This window comes from Mesoplodon densirostris, chromosome 2, assembly GCF_025265405.1.
Source record: "Mesoplodon densirostris isolate mMesDen1 chromosome 2, mMesDen1 primary haplotype, whole genome shotgun sequence".
NCBI lineage: Eukaryota > Metazoa > Chordata > Mammalia > Artiodactyla > Ziphiidae > Mesoplodon > Mesoplodon densirostris.
The window spans coordinates 136249250-136268477 of record NC_082662.1 but is presented as its reverse complement, the minus strand read 5'-3'; the positions used below and the strand labels follow the sequence as shown (position 1 = coordinate 136268477).

At 35.0% G+C, this 19228-nt stretch overlaps 1 protein-coding gene across 5 annotated transcripts in view; it reads right to left on the bottom strand.

Annotated features, from left to right (window-relative positions):
• The window catches only part of RCOR3 (REST corepressor 3), a 50751-nt gene that overhangs the window by 7632 nt on the left and 23891 nt on the right, over positions 1-19228 (bottom strand). For all 5 annotated transcript variants that reach the window (XM_060090920.1, XM_060090921.1, XM_060090922.1 and 2 more), the window contains 3 exons: positions 17159-17377; positions 12111-12188; positions 4139-4196 (listed from right to left, as the gene is read on the bottom strand). In XM_060090920.1, coding sequence (XP_059946903.1) covers positions 4139-4196; positions 12111-12188; positions 17159-17377 — 355 coding nt within the window. The remainder of the gene's footprint in view (positions 1-4138; positions 4197-12110; positions 12189-17158; positions 17378-19228) is intronic.

The window sequence follows — 19228 nt, the reverse complement described above, 5'->3', positions numbered from 1 at the left end:
TCAAACCATTCAGGAACATGCATTTCTTTTCACCTCCTGTAAATCTTGTCAAGAATTCCTAGTAAAGAAGGTAAAAAAGATATCAACAGCAGTAGGACAGTGATTGGTGCATCTGGGCAGTGGCTAAAAGTCAAAGTCATATATTCTCTTTCCAGTGTCTAGCCTTTCTCTTCTGAAGCTTCCCGTCTTCTTGCTACAAGTTAAATTCCATCCTAAAAATGCTGGGAATTTTGAATCATTAATTATCTGAAGCAAGTGCATCAGAGGGTTGACAGTTATACTTTTGGGCCTCCATTCTGGTGATATCAGTTATAACAGAAGAAACTCTCTAATGCAAACAGATAACTTTTAGATGGAAAAGTATGAATCTATCTCCACCTCCTTTTGATCATTCATGTACTGAGTGAGGATCATGTAAGGATCGTTACAATCCTTATGCCTTAATCAATAGCCAAATCTCTTCCCCCCCCACTTTAGGGACCATTCTAGCTTTTTTTAAAGTAGGAGATAAAATTAGAAAGAAGACAGTTTCTAGACTTGCAACTTCATTGCTCCTAAAAAGGAATGAATGTATAAACTATAGGGAGAGAAGATAAAATTTAACTGTAAGCATAACTCACTTGAACACAGTTCTGTCATTTCCTGTTTTATATGAGAAGGCAAGTAATATAAAAAAAAACTAAAAATTAAAGCTGATGCCTTGATAAAATTAGAAATTTTTTTTGTTGTTTATCCTAGTATAGCACAAATATTGTAGTTGGGAAGTATATTTTTTGTTTGTTTTTGTTTTGTAGTTTTTTACCACTAATGACTATGAAATGAATACATTTAAGAGGAGACATAAAATTAAAATGTCAAACATTGTATACCATGCTTCTGCTCCTATACACTTTAAAGAGCAGATGTTTTGCACTATCATTTAAATGTATTGTTACTTTTTGAAAACAGATAATAATTGTTCCATTTAATATGAAAAAAATACACCTAGAATCTAATTCTTTTCTTTATTCTTGCTTAATAGGGAATGTTTATCATATGAATATCAAGACTGATTTTAGGATAATTTCTAAAAGCACCATAGATTAGAAAAAAATATTTATATATATGACATAAGCTACAAACAGGGGTATTTCACCATTAACACAAATATGTGAAGACTATAACTGGTCTTACTGTTAACTAATTTGTTATAATAGAAAATTTAGATACTCAAAGCTGAAACAGATTACAGAAATTGTAGAAATACCATTCTTGGTAAGTATTTTAAGAGGATTAAATTAAAGCAGCATTTATAATATCCCACTTGGGGACTCTCGAAGAATGCTACTGAAGTTATAACATAGTTAGAACTAAAATCAACATAATAAAGTGATAGATTACACAAGTAAAAGCAGACATTCCTATCTGGTCATGAGCATGATTTTCCCCCCCTTCCAAATAAGGGAGAAAGAAGTGGAAATGGCTTATTTATTTATTTAAATATTTGTTGTTAAAATAATATTTATTTACAATTTAAATGGCTAGTACTTAGTTAACAACAATATGAGCAGACGGAAGTGGGAAATATATATTTAAGCCCTAGGAAATGATCTTAATATACTTATTTGGTTTTCAGAATTACAACAAAAAGTTTATTTAATAGTAGAGTTATAAATCTCACTAGTGACACTAGAGTCAACATTTCTCTCTCTAGGTCACTGTAATGGTCAACTACGAGCAAGATAAAATAAAGCATTTAACAAATGAATGTCAAATCAGAATCTATATGTAAAATGTCTTGAATAGAAAGTTCTATATAAATTAAAACATGTTAATATCAAAACATAAATGATTTGAAACTGAAGTGGCCAGAAGAATAATATCATATAAAGGCTTATCATAAATAAAGATTAAAAAGAAGAAGAAAAAACCAAAAACAATTACCTGCTAAGATAAGTACTTCTGGATTACACATGTTAAAATAAAAAGTGCAATTATGTACCTTAACCACACTGAGACTCAGGTACAGATGACATTACTATACGATTATACTGTTTATAAGACACACTTTTGAGTATTATATAAATACATGGGCACATGAAGCAAAGATGGTACTTTTTAATTCTCCCTAAAATAACTATTTTGGACACAAATAGCTTAGCTTTGTTTTATTTTATATAACAAAAACAAAAACAAACAAAAAAAACCCCAAAACGAAACCAAAAAAACCTAAAAGCTCAAAGTGAAAATAAAAATTTCCCCCACAGAGTCAAAATAAATATTTAAATAAAAACGAAGACATTAACATACTAAGAGAGTGCTTTCAAAATCCTAAGAACATGAATCTTTCCATACAAATTGCTCTATTAGTATAATATATTTAAGGATTACTTTTTAAACGTGCATAAAAATATGACACTGAATGTCCCTCAGGAGAAAGGAAATGTTTGATTATTTCTATAAATACTCCATTCTTGTAATATTTATAAGCTGAAATAATGTCCACATATATAGCTCAACTCCATATGTAAATCTTTCCATTGTCCTTCTCTTGAATGCAGCTTTTCATAATATCCAACCCAGCCATAAGATTCAAGGGATCCTACCACTTAAAGGAGTACTGTAGAACAATATCAAATCCTGATTCTGTACATATAGAGAAAGATTAACCCAGACTTCCTAGCCAATTCTCTTAAAAAAAACATTTCACTGGGATAATTTCTTTTATGAAGAGTACAGGATTAGTATACTAACCTTTAAGTAATGAAATACTGGAAGACGGGGTTAAATTCTATAGGCTACTCTGATGAAGGGAAACCGGCTTTACATCAGTGAAACCAATGCCTACTCAAATAACTATGTTAGAGCCATAAGACATAATTCTAAATAAATATGAGACAGCCATTGAAAATACTAATTTTTAATCAAAAATTTAAATTGTCAGTTTTTTGTTTTAAAACAGCTATTATTGAACATTATAAACTAATTAAACTTTGTTCTGACTCACTCAGAAACTTAATTCTACAATTACAGATGTGCTCAATGCACATCCAGCACCCTGCCTCCATCGAATCAAGTATTTCTATTTATGAAATGACTGCATACCAAAGGGAAGGCTGACATTATCCTGTTGGCACCCTCCTGTGACATTTTCAAATCACACTGGGTGAGTAATTCTTACTCTAATTCAAACTGCAGAGTCATCTATTAATCAATCTTTAACTACATTATTCTCATAGCCGAATGATACTTGCACAACATTTTTGAGTTAAATATTTTCTCTATGTTTGAATACTTGGAACTATTTTTAAAGATATATGTTTCACTGGGGCCCAACTCTCTTAAGCTATCAGTACTCAATACAGAGGGCTCAGCCAGGAAGAAACAAATTGTAAACCAAACTTAAATCACACAATCAGTCCTGCAGATAGTTCATCTTGAAAGGGAAAAAAATCTACAACACTGAATTAAAACATACAATATGCCCTTCTTTAAGTAATTCAAATACAAGAAAATCCAAGTTTATAGTGCTTCCAATTTGCCCATGGGTATTCACATTACAAAAAGTTTTCTGCCATACAATTCAACAAAGCATTCTTATAAATAGTGCATTTAAAATTGTATGTGTATATACATATATCTTAAGTCTCTCTTTTGTATAAATAGATATATTTAAAGTCAGGTTTTGAAGCATTCAGTGGCATATCTCTTAAGTAAGTTATGGTACACTGAAAGTAAAGCATATCATTAATAGTTTTAGTACCTGACATTTATCAAATACAGAGTAATCAGGGAAACCAGAAACATAAATTAGTTTATGCTTTAAATAATGAGTTATTGACTGATACAGTAAGAATGAACCCAACTGCAGGAATACTGAAGCAGAGGCATGGAGAGACCATGACTTGTTCAAGCTTGTCATCACCATCATTTATTTAGTGCTGAGAATGCATTACATGCTGTTCAGGACCCAAAATGCACACAGGTTCAGTATGTCACATCCACAAGTACAAAACAGAATTCATGGTCACCAGGACTTTGTGGTGAACACAGACCCTTTTCTTGATCCATTTCTAAAGGAAGGGAAGAACTATGGTAGTCACCTTTCATGACAAGTTAAATAATTATTAGCAACAGTAACTGCTTATCTTTAATATACCTTGCACTGCTAGAAGCTGCTCCTCTGTGGTCCAACGGGCATTAATTTTCTGATTTGACTACAAAATTAAAGAGAAGTTTCCTAATGAGGATATGAAGACAGACATTTTTCCAAAGTGCTTATTTTTTTTAAACTTTTCACCAAATCACAGACAAGAGATTACTAAAACTCTGATTTATGAGGATTTCATTTTTATAAGAATTAAAAAATATATTCTGAATTACCTTTTACCAACACAAAAAGATAATGAAAGGGAAATGTACCATTTTGGGAGAATGAACAACATTTGCACTTATACTCTAGGCAGAGATATCAAAACTGAGAAAATCTATTAATCATCCATTTTCCAACTACAATGTTCCTATCATACGTTGCAGATGTTAATTTTAGCCTAGTTTTAAACATTTAAGAGACTTTGTTTTCTTCAGAGAAGGATCTGTGACTCTCTCTAAAATTTCTTCTCTTCATATTTAGATTAAACCTATCCTTACTCCATCAAAAACAGTGTTGCATAAATTACCATAAAACTGTAGATCAGGCCTATGCCCTAAAATACTTCTTTAAATTTCTAAAGCAGAGAGTGACCCACTATAAGAATAAATTTTCCCCCCAAGACCTCCTACATTCTTTCCAGTATTTTTGTTTAACAAATTTCTACGTTTAAGATTTTTACTATGGCAGCATTACAATATCAATTAAACACCTAACCAAATTTCACTAGTGTATACCCACTGCTGAGTAATCAAGAACCTTCAGCAGTAGATGGAGGGACATAAATAAGTATACCAGCCTACAGCGGTTTGCAGTAGAAACTGCCCAGATAAAGTGGCCAATGTAATACACGCACATGCTGGGCAAAACAGTAACAAAGGCTTCCTCTGAGAAGGGGTGTTTAGGTCTTATCTCACTTGTAGTCTTAGCAATAAGAGTTTCCACAGTACACAGCAGTTCTGGGTAACACCAACTTTCTCACCATGAGTGAAGAGGTATAAGCAAGCATTTGGAAGAAAGAATGAAACAAAAATTCAAAAAAAAATTAGGAGAGAAGAAAGAAAAAAGTTAAAAAAAACACCTATAGTAAAGGAGGAAAAAACCTAAAACACAAAGCACTGAATTCCAGATGATGAGATTATAAAGGGGTAGCAAGGCAGGCCAGGCAAAGCCTGGATAAGCCTCCAGATTAGGATACTGGTGATAAGGTAAAGGAATAACAGTAAACAGGCAAAGAGAAAGAGGGGAAATAGGACATACAGAAGCAGTAATAAGGGTGAACCAAGGCTAAAAAAGTGAAAAGAAAAAGGAGATGACAGAGGAAAAACTAGCAATTAATCCCCCAAGAGGAGTAACAAGAATGAAGTAGGAGCTAATATTTGAGTTAATACCCAGGCAATCTGATGCTACCGTGGCTGTGACAGGTAGACAGAAGAGGCCCTTGGTACCCAAGGATAATTGGTACTGGAACCTATTTAAAACAGGTCCAAATATTTCAGAGTAAATGGTTAAAAAATAAAGGGTTGATTGTAACTCAATCTGAAATATGAAACTAAAACTTAGGCAAATTAGTTCATTAAAAAATAGTCACTGATTCCACTTACATGCTTTAATTTTATTTTTTGGCATACCTCTTCTGGCTATACAATGGTATAACATTCTCTAGCTTTGCAATTTACAACATGAGCATAGCATATAGGCCATTTTTGTTTTGAAGACTTCAACAAATTTCTCTTAATTCTTCGTAACCCCTCTTAATTCTTTGTTACTCAAATTATTCTTTTTTAAAGTGCTTGTCTCAGTCACCATCCTCTTTTTTTCCATTGTTAATTCTGCTAGGTACCTGTTTGTCAACAATTTTGCAAGCGATTAAACTCATTCTCATGTACTTTCATAGACTTCATGAAGTTTCACATCTTTTGCAAGGCTTACAATTTCATTTTGTATTTGCATTGTATTAGCAAGAGAGTAACAGAGAAGGATGTTGCTGTGATGGATGGGAAGGATAACAGCTAGAGCTAATTAGGGAGAATTGGTGAGTAGAGCCTAATTTTATAGGTGCTCAATTCATTAGTGAATATTTTCTTATTTGGCAACTTTTGCTTCTCCATGTATCCCTTAGATTAATGAACATTTGGATACTGAGGATCTCTTGTAATACTACATTGCAAGTTGTTCTTAGGATTAAAGTTAGGATATATGTAGAACATCTAGCACGGTGCCTTAGCAGCAGAAATTGATCAATCGATGTTTGTTAAACCTGAAAGGCATAAACTGGAGGAAAAGGTGTCATTAGTGAAAAGGGAACAAAAGGTGAAAGAGAAATAACAAGCACAATGAAGACTTATTTTCAGTTTACAAGCATATCAGGAGATGGGATGAAGACGAATAACTATTATTAAAATTAAAAAGTACAGAGTATACTGGGGATTCAAAAATGAGAGGGAAAAGTCAAAATGATTAGAATAGGGAAAAAGGAAAGTTGAAGGGACTGGAGTCTGAGATGGGTTTAAGAATAGGAGAAGTTTCTGAAAGGCAAAAATGAGGAGAAGGCATAAGATGACAGGGAACAAGAGGATTTTTGCCAGGAAGAAGTGATAAATACGCCTGGAAGGTTGGTGATACTTAATTAAACCAAAATACGGTAAGGACCACTTTTGGAAGTGCCATAAAAACCAAGGTTGATGAGTTCATACTAGGTTTAATAAGCAATTGTGCTGGGCGGGGGGTGGGGGTGGGGGGTAAGGAGCAAGGGGAGAAGGGTAGGATTATGAGCAGAATAAGACTTTAAGCCTAGAAAGCTGGGAGAAGGGTGATGCTGTTAAGGATTTAGGATTTGGGAGATGTGGGAAGGCAAGGCTAAGATGAGGAATTTAACTTGGGATACACTGAAAAAAGGTATTAGACAGGAGGCTAAAACAGATTCATCTATTCAAACACTTTTTTTTAAGTGTCTGGAAAATGTTTATGAGGGAAAACAATGGAGTCATCTTACTAAAACCAGCCTGTGAATTTTTTTAAGTTTTTTTTTTTCCTCCCAAAATTACTCTTGAAATGTTCTTACAAAGGTAGCCACAGAGATAGGGACAGTCTCTCAAAGAGTCCACATAGCCAATTATTCCTCCAGCATTGGAATGGGCCACTAGTTTCTCAGTTAAATCCCAGATGAAGCCTGTGGCTCGAATTTAGGATAGTACTGAATGAAAAATATAAATACTTATTTAAATGCTAGAATATTGTTCAGTTCAAGGAAATGCTCAGGAGGCATATGGAAGCTAAAACTGACTAAAGGAATGGTGGATTTACAGTTTCCAGCTCATAACTGCTCACTCTGGGGTATACACTCAATAAATGGAGTTTAGGCAGAATTGCCAGTACTACTGCATTTGCTATTACTAAACATACTCTCTCTTTTTTATTTGGCTGATAGCTATGGTTGAATTTATGTCATTTAAATGTATGATATGATATGACTTTAATATAGCAAAGTGATGAGACTGTATATTTCCAAACAGAAGAGAAATACATTCTGAGGATAAAAATTTGGAGAATGTCTTTATTTATGTAGAGAAAGAAAAATTATGGCTGAGAAGGGAAAATAATAGTTATAAAAGAGAACATAACCTCTCAAAAGTTAGAGGAAGAAGGAGGTCACCACTCTGTGAAGGGCTCAGAAAAAGGCAAGGGAAATGAGTTAGAGCTGTGGAATTTGGTCATTAGCACCAATATTAATCTTTAAGAAGATACTTCAGTGGAAAAATGCAGAGGGGGAGTTGAAACTGTATGGAATTTAAAAGTCTATGTGTTACAAAATGTAAACTGGAAGAAAGGGAACACTATAGTAGAAAGAGAATCAACAATTAAAAATACATAGGATTCCTTTAAGTAACTGATTTTTATATTTTAGACCCAAGAAACTTTGGTAGAGATTTGTTTAACTTAAGGAAAGGAGAACTAGACTATATCTAGGAATCTAAAACTGTGTGGTAGTTATGGTGAGCTATGAGGTACCACTGAGAATATTCTTTTGCAGCAAACCCCAGTCCGAAACACTGTTGTTTTAAAAATAATAAAATATTAATATAAAACAATCCAGTATATAATAGTAATGATAATAATGTAGAAGGCCCCAAAGAGCCTTCTAGAACAATCTATGACATCCTTAGTGAATTCAGCATCTTTACTACATCCTTCCCCTGCTAAAACTGTCTTCACATCTTTCCCATTTTTGTCAGTAGTAGATTCATACTACCTCTGACTTGGAAGAGTTAGAAAAGGTCACTGCTACTCAATGTTGAAAATTCCATCCAACATCCATAATGAAAGGATGTCACACACCTATGCATGAAAATACCCACAGACTGGGAAATTTCTGGCTTCAAAAAGCACTCCTTTTTCAGTTTCTTCCTTCCTAGATTCATTAATCTCCTTGCCCCCGACTTACCTCCTCCCACAACAAATCAAAGCATGACCAAACATACCACCGCTCCCCACAATACTCTCACATACTTTCCAGGAGATACAGTAACCTCTACTTTGCAATGTTCTCTAGATTTATCACTTGCTGTCCATTCCTACAACTAATACCTGACACTACCCAGTACCTGTTTACCACTTACTTTATCACTCACATACTTGGTATTTTAGCAGCTCTAAAGTTTCTAATGTATCTTGTAAAACACTGCCAGGATACCTTTCCCAAAATAAAAATTTGGCATTACATCCTTCCCAAATTGAAGAAGCTATGGGGCCTTTCCATTTGACTTAATTTAAAAGGCAAACTTCTCTTCCTAGCTTTCACAAAGACTTTGTTTTCACAGTGGTCTTGCCCATTGACCTCTATCACAAACAAGTAAGTCCCTGTTAAACTCAACCTTATTAACATCTCTCATACACCCTGTGCATTCATCCTCTGCAACCAAGTTTGCCTCCCCAAGTAGACAATATGCTTCTTGAGAAAACATTGTTTTATACTTCCACTGAATTCTCAATAGTAATTAGCACAATAATGAGCACATAAGAAGTGCTCAGGGAATATCCAGTGCTTTTATTTTTCCCCACTGTATTTATATTTTGAATGTACTGCTCAACACTAAACCATTGTTCACGTTATTCCCTCCACCTGCCCTTTTTGTATGTGCAAAACTCCTACTCATCCTTCAAACTTCAGCTGAAACTTCCCCCTCTAGGAAGTCCTCCTTGATTACCCTAGCTGGAATGAATAATAGCCACTTGTTTTCGTAAGATCTTTATTTATAAATCTATAACTTTAATCAGTTTGTCTTATAATATCCAGCCTATAAATTCTTCTTTTAAGAAGTAGATGGAAAAAATCTATCCTTCCTCCTTTTTAGGTCTCGCTTCTTCCCCCAACACACACTGCCTAATGTAGTGCCTTACATGAAACAGGTGATCATAAATACTTAGGGAAGGGAATAGACTTTCTTCACCAATATTTTCCCTAAATGAGTGAAAATAACAAATACAACCAAATGAATAAGTAAAGCATCTTAGTAACTGTTTACTTCCAGTTGAGTTACATAATTTGGTAGCCTATTGTTTAAAAGGTTAATAAAATTCTTTTATTAGGTATTAGGGAGAAATTTTTTAGGTTAGGTACCAGCTAACCTAAAGGTAAGGGGATAGATTACATGATTTTTCAAGCTCTTTACTATGACTGTTAATCTAGTGTTTTGAAATATATCTATTCAGGTTGCTCCCCCCTGTAAAGCAATAGGAACAATATGATAAATATAAATATATCCTGGGCATTTTCTAGATGATAAAACATATATACATTTTTCAAGTCGTGTGAGTTCAAAATCAACCTTAAAGTAATATACAAACTTCAGTGTATGGATTGTAGTGTGTTAAGATTTTGATTGTTTCATTTTGATCATTATTTTTACAATAAACCAAGAGATGTAATAAATGATAACTTCTAAACCAGTAACTGCATTTATTTATTTTTTAAATTTTTTTTAAGATTTTTTTTTATGTGGACCATTTGTAAAGTCTTTATTGAATTTGTTACAATATTGCTTCTGTTTTATGTTTTTTGGCCACGAGGCATGTGGGATTTTAGTGCCCCGACCAGGGATCGAACCTGCACCCCCTGCACTGGAAGGTGAAGTCTTAACCACTGGACCGCCAGGGAAGTCCCCCAATAACTGCATTTAAATGTGAGAATCTAATATACACTTTTACTATTATATGAAAACTTCCAAAAGTAAGAGGCAGCATGGCATTAATCTAGGACAGCATGGCATTAAACTGGACTCTAAGCATCTGAAATATAGCCAGAGTTTCACTATTTACTAGATGTGTGATCTTGATCAAGTCAGTTAATCTCTCTGAGGCCCAACTTCCTCATGTAAAATAACAGCATTTACTTCATCTACTTCTTTGGACTTATGTGATTATCAAAAGAAGCAGCATATAGGAAAGTTATAAATGCTATTGTACTTTCACATCTTACTTTATATAATGTTAATGAATGAGACTATTCTGCAATTTTCTGGAAAATTTGAGATTAGAATTTTATTTCCTTGAAAATTTGGTAGACTTTTTCTGTAAAGTTGTCTTGGCCTGCTGTTTCCTTATGAGAAAAAATGTTAATTGTTCCTTCAATTATTTAATGGTTATAAATTATTCACTTTTCTTTCTTTTTAAGACACACATATTTTCCTAGGAATTTCTAAGTTTTGTTTAAATTTTCAAACTTACTGGCATAAAGTTCTTCAAGATATTCCCATAATGTTTTCAATATCTGCTATATTTTTAAATTTAATTTTTAAATTATAAACTCATAGGCATTTTAAGTTTTTTGCTTTTATGCATTTTATAATGCATAATTAAATAATAAATTAATTCCAATACAAAATTTAATTTTTTGTCGCAATAATATAACATAAAATAAAGCAGTATTCTTTGTATTACACTATCTTTATTTAAATATCACTAGAATATTTGTCAGTTTACCTGGGGGTTTGGAATGAGATATTAGTCTTTTCCATTGCCTGACCTTCTTGAAAGAGACTATTCAAAACAAACAAAAACAACTTCCTTCATAATGATTCTTCCTTTCTGAAAGATTCTAATGAGTAAGATGGCATATGAAGTACTACTCTTCTGCCTCCCCCCATCCCCTCATACATATTTCCTTTGTAGATATTTCAGTCAACCTGTGATTTGGGGGAAAAAAACATCCCTTAAGAGCAAGTAGGATTATTTGATTATTACATACATAGAAAAGCAAGTCCAGGATATGAAGCATAACACAGGAGTCTTAAAAAAGAGAGAGAAAAGAGAAAAGACTTTATAATAGAAGCTTCTGTAAAAATATTTGATTGGATTTTATGAGCATTTAAGTACATCCTTAGTCATCACAAATATAAAAAACATATTACATTTTAGCTGAAGTACAAGACTTGAGAAAATGGCCAATCTACATCTTGTTTTTGGATTTCATATTTTCCAGGATATGAGTACAAGAATGTAAGTCCACCTACTAAAATCCTAATTGGAAACATGAGCCAAAATCCAAATACACAAAATTAAAGTAAAATTTTGTTAAAACTGTTAAAATGAGCTCCTTTTCTTGTGATCTTTTCTTCCTGTTACCAATTTACACAGGTAGGAAAGGGCTTTGAACAAACACTGCTCTAGACCTAAAAATGCCCTGGCTTGTTCATTAATGACCTTCTAGTTTCACATGCACTGGGCCTACTAGTATCGCTATTTTCCCTAATTACTTTGCTTGATAGGGAGTGCTAAGGACAGGAACGAAATGATTTAATGTAAATCATTAGTCAAGTCTCAAGAGAGTTAACTATCTAAATGGTAAAATAGAGACATAATAAATTATCCATATTATAAACCCTTCAAGTATTAACACGTAACCAAAATAGTAGTTGAACACTGGATAACTCAAAGAACAAGGTTTCACTGTACTTAGCACATGTACTCTTCAATAACATACCTCAGGAGGTTTGAATTCTTCAATTCCACCTTCCATTTTCTGTTTAAGTGCACTGTTTACTTGCTTAGCATTCTGAACCTTCAACAAAATAACCCAAAATATGAATCAGATCATCTACTTAGGTGAATTTTTGAGAATTCAATAAGTGAAAAGGATATATATCAACACCCTCTTAAATTGAAGTTCGTGAGGATAGGACACTTATCACACTTAGGCTGTGATACAACACTCATTCAAGTAATATACACATCAACTATATACATATCTAACAGACTCATAAATGATAGTGTTTGAATATCTGTAAAAATGTCTCTTATAATCCAAGACAACTGTTATATATAGGGATTAAATTCCACCAATATTTCTCATTACCATAATGCTTTGATCAAATAACAATTATTCTAATAAGAATAATAATGATGACAGTGGATAATATTTATTAGCTGTTTATTATGTTAAGCATCATTGTCGGTGCATCATATGTAATAAATCACTTAATTCTCATAACTACTCTGTGAAGTAAGTACAATCAGTTCTGTTATAACCTGACATATGCATTCTCAAAAGCCACTGTACTAGGCAAAACCACACAATAAAAACCACAGGGCTTATGGGGAAAAGGAGCTTGGGACACAACACTCAAAAACTTCATCAGTGACACGTAAGACAGACACCTAATAAAAATGACAGCATAGTTTTTATACATTCTAAATAGTAAAGAAATTCACAAGTGTTACAATAAAGATGATACTTTACCTTAAAAGGTTGCTTACGTAAGTGGGTGTCAAAATAACTGCAATTTGTGAGTCATTGGGAAGTGGTAGAAGAAGGGTTATTTGAAAACAGATAAAAAGTTTTAACACCAGATGTGGATGTGGATGGCACATAACACACAGTGAATTGAGGTAGGTGGTATACATCTGAAGTGTGTGGGCATGTACTCAGCAAGATGTAGTTTTTCCCTAACAAAAATCACATGTAAGCAAATGCAAAAGTCACATTACGTTCAAACTGTTCCCTAGTATATCAACTGTATTGGAAAAAAATTCATGTTTTCAAAACAAGCATTATAGCAGAACTGACTCTATTTCTATTGTAACAATTTAATGATGAGGAAGGTAAGGTACAGAGAAATTAAGAAACTCCCAAGGCTAAAGAAATAGGAGGTAGAACCTGATTTTGAACCATGCCAAGTTTTAAACTACTACTCCACCAGCAATTTTGTTAATCTCTACCTAGAATATTAAGGGTTAGGATTTTTTGTTTGTTCATTTGTTTATTTTTTTTCTATTTTTGTTTTTCCAGTATGGACAATCTGATATTTATAAAGTGATGTGCAAAATTTTTTTTCACCTGAGATCTTAAAAACAAAGCTAAAATGTATAAATCTATGTTGGTTCAAATGCAGTTAATTGATCAGCCATGTTAGATAGATATAAAGAGATAAAATGTGAAGTCTCAGTTTTTAGGGATTTCATAGATTAGTGGGGAGACAAATAAATATAAAAGTATGATAAGTGCTAAAACACCTAACGTAGTCTTGGAGAGAGAAAGAAGAGAGTAAGTGTGTTTGCATGTGTTAGCAGGTGTGGATCATGGGGAAGATTAGGGAAAGTTTTCCAGAGGAGATGACACCTAAATTGAGTTTTAATGGATTAATAACAATGAAGCAGGTAGACAAGATTGTGGGGAAGGAATGTCTTCCAGGCAGAATAGCATTAGAAAGACACGACAGCCCTAAAGCATCGGCAAGCAGTTAGGCTGGGGCCAGACCAAAGAATTTGAATCTTGCCTAAAGATTGAAGGAAACCTTAAGCAAGGGAGCAACATAACCATATTTCACTTTTATAACGATAATTCCAGTAGTAATCTGGAGAATAGAATGGGGTGAAGAAGATAGAAGTTAATGTAACATCCGAATGAGAAACGTTGAGGACTTCGATTTAAACAGTAGAAATGAAGGGGTGGCGGTGGCTGTGGTGCACAGAGATGGGTTAAGGAATAACCTGGAAACAAAATTAAGACGTCTTTGTAAACAACTGATTGTGGAGAATTAGGGAGGGGGAGAAATCAAGGATAACTCTTTGGTCACTGGTTTGAGTAACTGAGTGTATGTGGTGCTATTCGTCCAAACAGGGAATGCAAAAAGAGGAACAGATACCTAGTGGGCACGGAAGAATTCAGTCTGGACACTGCTTATGAGATGTGTCTGGGATATAAAAGTGGTAGAATTTGCAAATCCAAGAGTGCAAATCTTTACTATGTTACACATCAAACGAATATCCAAGAAAGGAACTTAAGCTTTAAAAAAGTTCCTTTGTAAAAATCAATAGGACTTCCCTGGTGGCGCAGTGGTTGAGAATCCGCCTGCCAATGCAGGGGACACGGGTTCGAGCCCTGGTCTGGGAAGATCCCACATGCTGCGGTGCAACTAAGCCCGTGTGCCACAACTACTGAGCCTGTGCTCTAGAGCCCACGAGCCACAACTACTGAGCCCACACACCGCATCTACTGAAGCCCGCACGCTCTAGGGCCCGTGCTCCATAACAAGAGAAGCCACTGCAGTGAGAAGCCCACGCACCGCAACGAAGAGTAGTCCCTGCTCGCCACAACTAGAGAAAGTCTGCATGCAGCAACGAAGACCCAACACAGCCAAAAATAATAAATTAAAAAAATAAATTAATTTAAAAAACCAATAAAAAATAGTCTTAAGTGAGGTAGTAGTGAAGTAGTAGTGTTGAGGATTAAGTATGATTACAGGTGACTGAGTACATTTTATTCCTTCGTTACTTAAAAAAATTCTGCGCACTTTAAAAATATCACAGGCAAAGTGTTTCAGAAGTTCTCTAAAGAGAAGGAGTGCTGTGGGTTCGAAGATGGAAGTCTTGCACACAAGTATGGTTCGACTAAAGGCAAAGCATTCAATCAAATATATACTATATATATACCTGAGAGTCCAGGGTCATATAGGTCAAAACAAAGGAATTCTAAGAAGGAAGAAGTGGTTGTCAGAAGAGATAAGAACCAAGAAGAGGGCATTAGACCTGGCAACTTGTTCATAAACAATCTTAGGATAGCTTTTTCAGTGGCAGAATTGGGTTGGGATGTAGGGCAGAAATTAGATTGGGAAGCCTCTGAGAATAAGTGGTAAGAAAGCAGAGTAAGCTAATGTGATAGATATTTATTCAGGAAGTTTGCTGGAGAAGAAAAGAGAAATATAAAAGCAGTGTGGGTGCGTAACCAGGGTCAAGGGATAGAGAAATCTGAATGTTTGGTATAGAGAAAAACTATCTTGGTCCATACTACCCTGTTGCAAGGTTCTTACATTATATGTGAAGTGGTATAATATTAACTCTAAGGATGCACATTGTAATATCTAAGCAAGAATGACACTGTAAGCTAAGAATGCATATTATAATCCCTAGAGCAACTACTGAAAAAAAAATACAAAGAGATAAAGCTGAAAAAACGTAAATATGACCATGTTATACCTCTTTTAAATCCTTCAGTGGTTTCCTAACTCATGATGAATTTTAAATTTCTTAACATGACCTTCCTATAAATTCCTGTCTAGCTCTGCTGTAACCTGCTAAAGGCAAGTAGAAATTAATGAAGAGTTTTAAGATGAGTCATCTGGATTATACCAGAATTTTAAAAGGATAACACTGATAACAATGTGTAACATAGAGCTGAAGAGAGATGGACAGCAAGGAGAATCAACAAGACAGGGATTGTCAGATAAGAGGTGATAAGGGCCTGAACAAGGGTAGTAGGGATGAGATTAAAAATAAGGGGATTGGGCTTCCCTGGTGGCTCAGTGGTTGAGAGTCCGCCTGCCGATGCAGGGGACGCCGGTTCATGCCCTGGTCCTGCCCCGGTCCCGGAAGATCCCACATGCCGCGGAGCGGCTGGGCCCGTGAGCCATGGCCGCTGAGCCTTCGTGTCCGGAGCCTGTGCTCCGCAACGGGAGAGGCAACAACAGTGAGAGGCCCGCATATCACAAAAAAAAAAAAAAAAAAGGGGATTGATTTAAAGGAAACTTCAGAGGTGAAACTCACATAACTTACCACTTATGTTTGTGTGTGTTGGGGGAGTGATAAAGGCAAGGGATGAGTCAAAGATGATTCAGATGTTTCAACAGACAAGGAACACAGAAAGAAATCTGATGAGATGTCTAGCTCATAGCTGGAGATGTAGCTATAGAGCTTGGGAGAAAAGCCACAGCTTGAGAAGTAGACTCAGAAGTCACTGGCAAATAGTGTAAGGCTGGTTAATTTAGAGCAAGAAAGTACAGACTTAGAAGAGTACCTAAAACAACAAGAGAAACAAACAAATAAATAAATAAAGGAAAACATGACTGAGAAAGACCGGAGACCTAATAACAACCATTAATTGTGTACATATTATGTGCAAGGCAGTAATGTTTTAAGCACTTACCGTATACTATCTTGTTTGATTCCTCCCAAGCAAAAATATTATTATCCTCATTTTGAGATGGGAAAACTGAAGTTGAGAGAAGTTAAACAAGCTCCTCTATGGTTGCGCAGCAAGTAGACAGTGTAGCTAGGGTTAGAACTTAGGATCACTGACTCTAAAACCTAACTTAACCACTACCTGATTATGATAATGATACTTTTAAATAATACTGCTGCTACTACTACTTGTGATAATGATAATAATGAAGAGGGCAGCCATTATTCACTGAGCATTCAAAATGTGCCAAACACTGCTGAACAATCTACATGTATTATCTCAAATAATTCCCAACAACCTGTGAGAGAAGTATGATTATTATGCCCAATTTTATAAATAAAAAATGGAAGCTTACAGAGACTTTATTATTTCCCAACATCACAAAGCTAACAGGTAGCAATGCTGGGATTCAAATCTAGAAAGACAGAGGCATCTTATAACTTGGAAACAAGGTAAATAAAAAAACAAAACTTATGTAAATGGGTGGCTGAGAAAATCTGCAAAAAAACTTGTTTACTGAGATAAAAGCATATAAGCAAAATAGAATCATCAAAAATATGATTTTTATAAAATACCTGACGTTTTAAAGAGATCAACTCCATGTCCAGTTGCCTCAGGATGGTGTTGGCTGCATTGGGGCTACAGGAAACAGCTACCACATCTTCCTGGGTTAAATACATGCCCTTAGGTGGACGGCACTTAGAACGCTGAGAATGATGGCGGTGTTGTAAACTTTGATATTCTCTCCTCCCAAGTCCAATCTTGCTAGTTTGGACAGGTTGGTCAGTATTACCCTGGAAGAATAAAGACAGAATAATAGGTCATTTGGTTTTTACAAATGTATAAACTGAAAACAGTCTATTACTAGTAGAAGTATCTGTTACACTAAGTACACCTACAAAATACTTCTAATCAATTATATTACATACGAGTCCAAATTCACACACACACAACAACTTATCAATTAGGAGGAAATAAGCATATAACATAACGTATCTTTGATTAATCCACTCAATAAAATGTTTGGTTTCTATGCCCAGAGGACTATGAACAAATGAAAAGAAATAAGGTGGACTCTAAACTATTTCTGTTTGCTTCAAGATTTCAAGATGGGATATATTTTCCCTCAGCAATAAAGGGGAGGGGGAAGCTATAACTTATTAAGTGCAAAGTTTTAAAGAAAGTAATAAAAGGGGCAAATTAGGAATCATGACAAGTGGCAAATTAGACAACTGGTAAAAAAGAGATAACATTTCATTCTCACTTTAGAGTTGTTGAAAGAGAACTATGCCTTCTAAAAATTAAAAAGGGCACAGGATTATTTTAATCCTAACAACATTTCTAAACTCCAAGTCTATTTATCTGTGAATAAAATAAAGTTCAAATTTGCATTTTGGAAGAGGTTAGAAAAGTTCTAACAATGATCACCATGAACTCTTAGGAGGATTTCATTATTACTTGCAATATTCTTAAAGTGTGATGTAAAAATACAATGTTATTCTGTGCTTCTCAGACAGGAATCCATTAGAAACTTATGTCCATTAGGCTGAAGGCTATTTCACTGAATAGACTTAATAATCCAATTCTTTAGAAAAAGAAACTCCAAGAAAAGTCACAAAATAGTTGTATAGTGAAGTATAATCCACTTTGTTACTTAAAATTCAACTCAAAGCAACACATGACAGATTTGATGTTCAGGGAAACGCCTCCCAGTATAGCACTTCTAAAATTGCTAGATCAAGTATTTTTTTAAAAAATAAATTTATTTATTTTTGGCTGCATTGGGTTATCGTTGTGTGAGGGCTTTCTCTAGTTGCGGTGAACAGGGGCTACTCTTTGTTGCAGTGCATGGGCTTCTCATTGTGGTGGCTTCTCTTGTTATGGAACACGGGCTCTAGGCACGAGGGCTTCAGTAGTTGTGGTGCACGGGCTCAGTACTTATGGCTCATGGGCTCTAGAGCACAGGCTCAGCCGTTGTGGCGTATGGGCTTAGTTGCTCCGTGGCATGTGGGATCTTCCTGGACCAGGGCTCGAACCCATGTCCCCTGCATTGGCAGGTGGATATTTAACCACTGTGTCACCAGGGAAGTCTCTAGATCAAATATATTTTTAAAATCTTTTAAATTCATTTCTGAGCTGGCAGAGAGGTGAGGAAATCCCTCAGAGACCAGAAATGATGAGAAAGCAGGAAAACAGAGGGATAAGCAAGGAGGCAGGAGCTGACATTTGCCTAGGCTTCAATGGACAACAGGTGCAGGGCACAGGAGTTAAAGCCAGAACTCTGGAAGGGGACTCTATCATTGTGCAAAGTAGGAAAAGTGCCCCTGCCCTGCAGAGGGAGAAGATGATTAAAGAAAGTCATGCCTACTTCATCTTTGGCCGAAAGGAAAGGAAAGAAACCAAAAAGTCTTCCCTAAGAATCCCTAACCACAGGCCTATATTCAGGCAGGTTTGGGGACTAAATTTACAGGAACTGTCTGGCCTGAAAAACCCCAAATCGAAAATTTACTTTGAAGTGTCTCAGGTTGGTAGGGCCTTCAGACAGTTAGCAGGAGTAAAGGCAAACTATCCTCAGAAGAATGCACTGTAAAACCAGGTCTCAAAAACTTTCAACAAATATGTTCCAAGGAAAATGAGCTCACAAC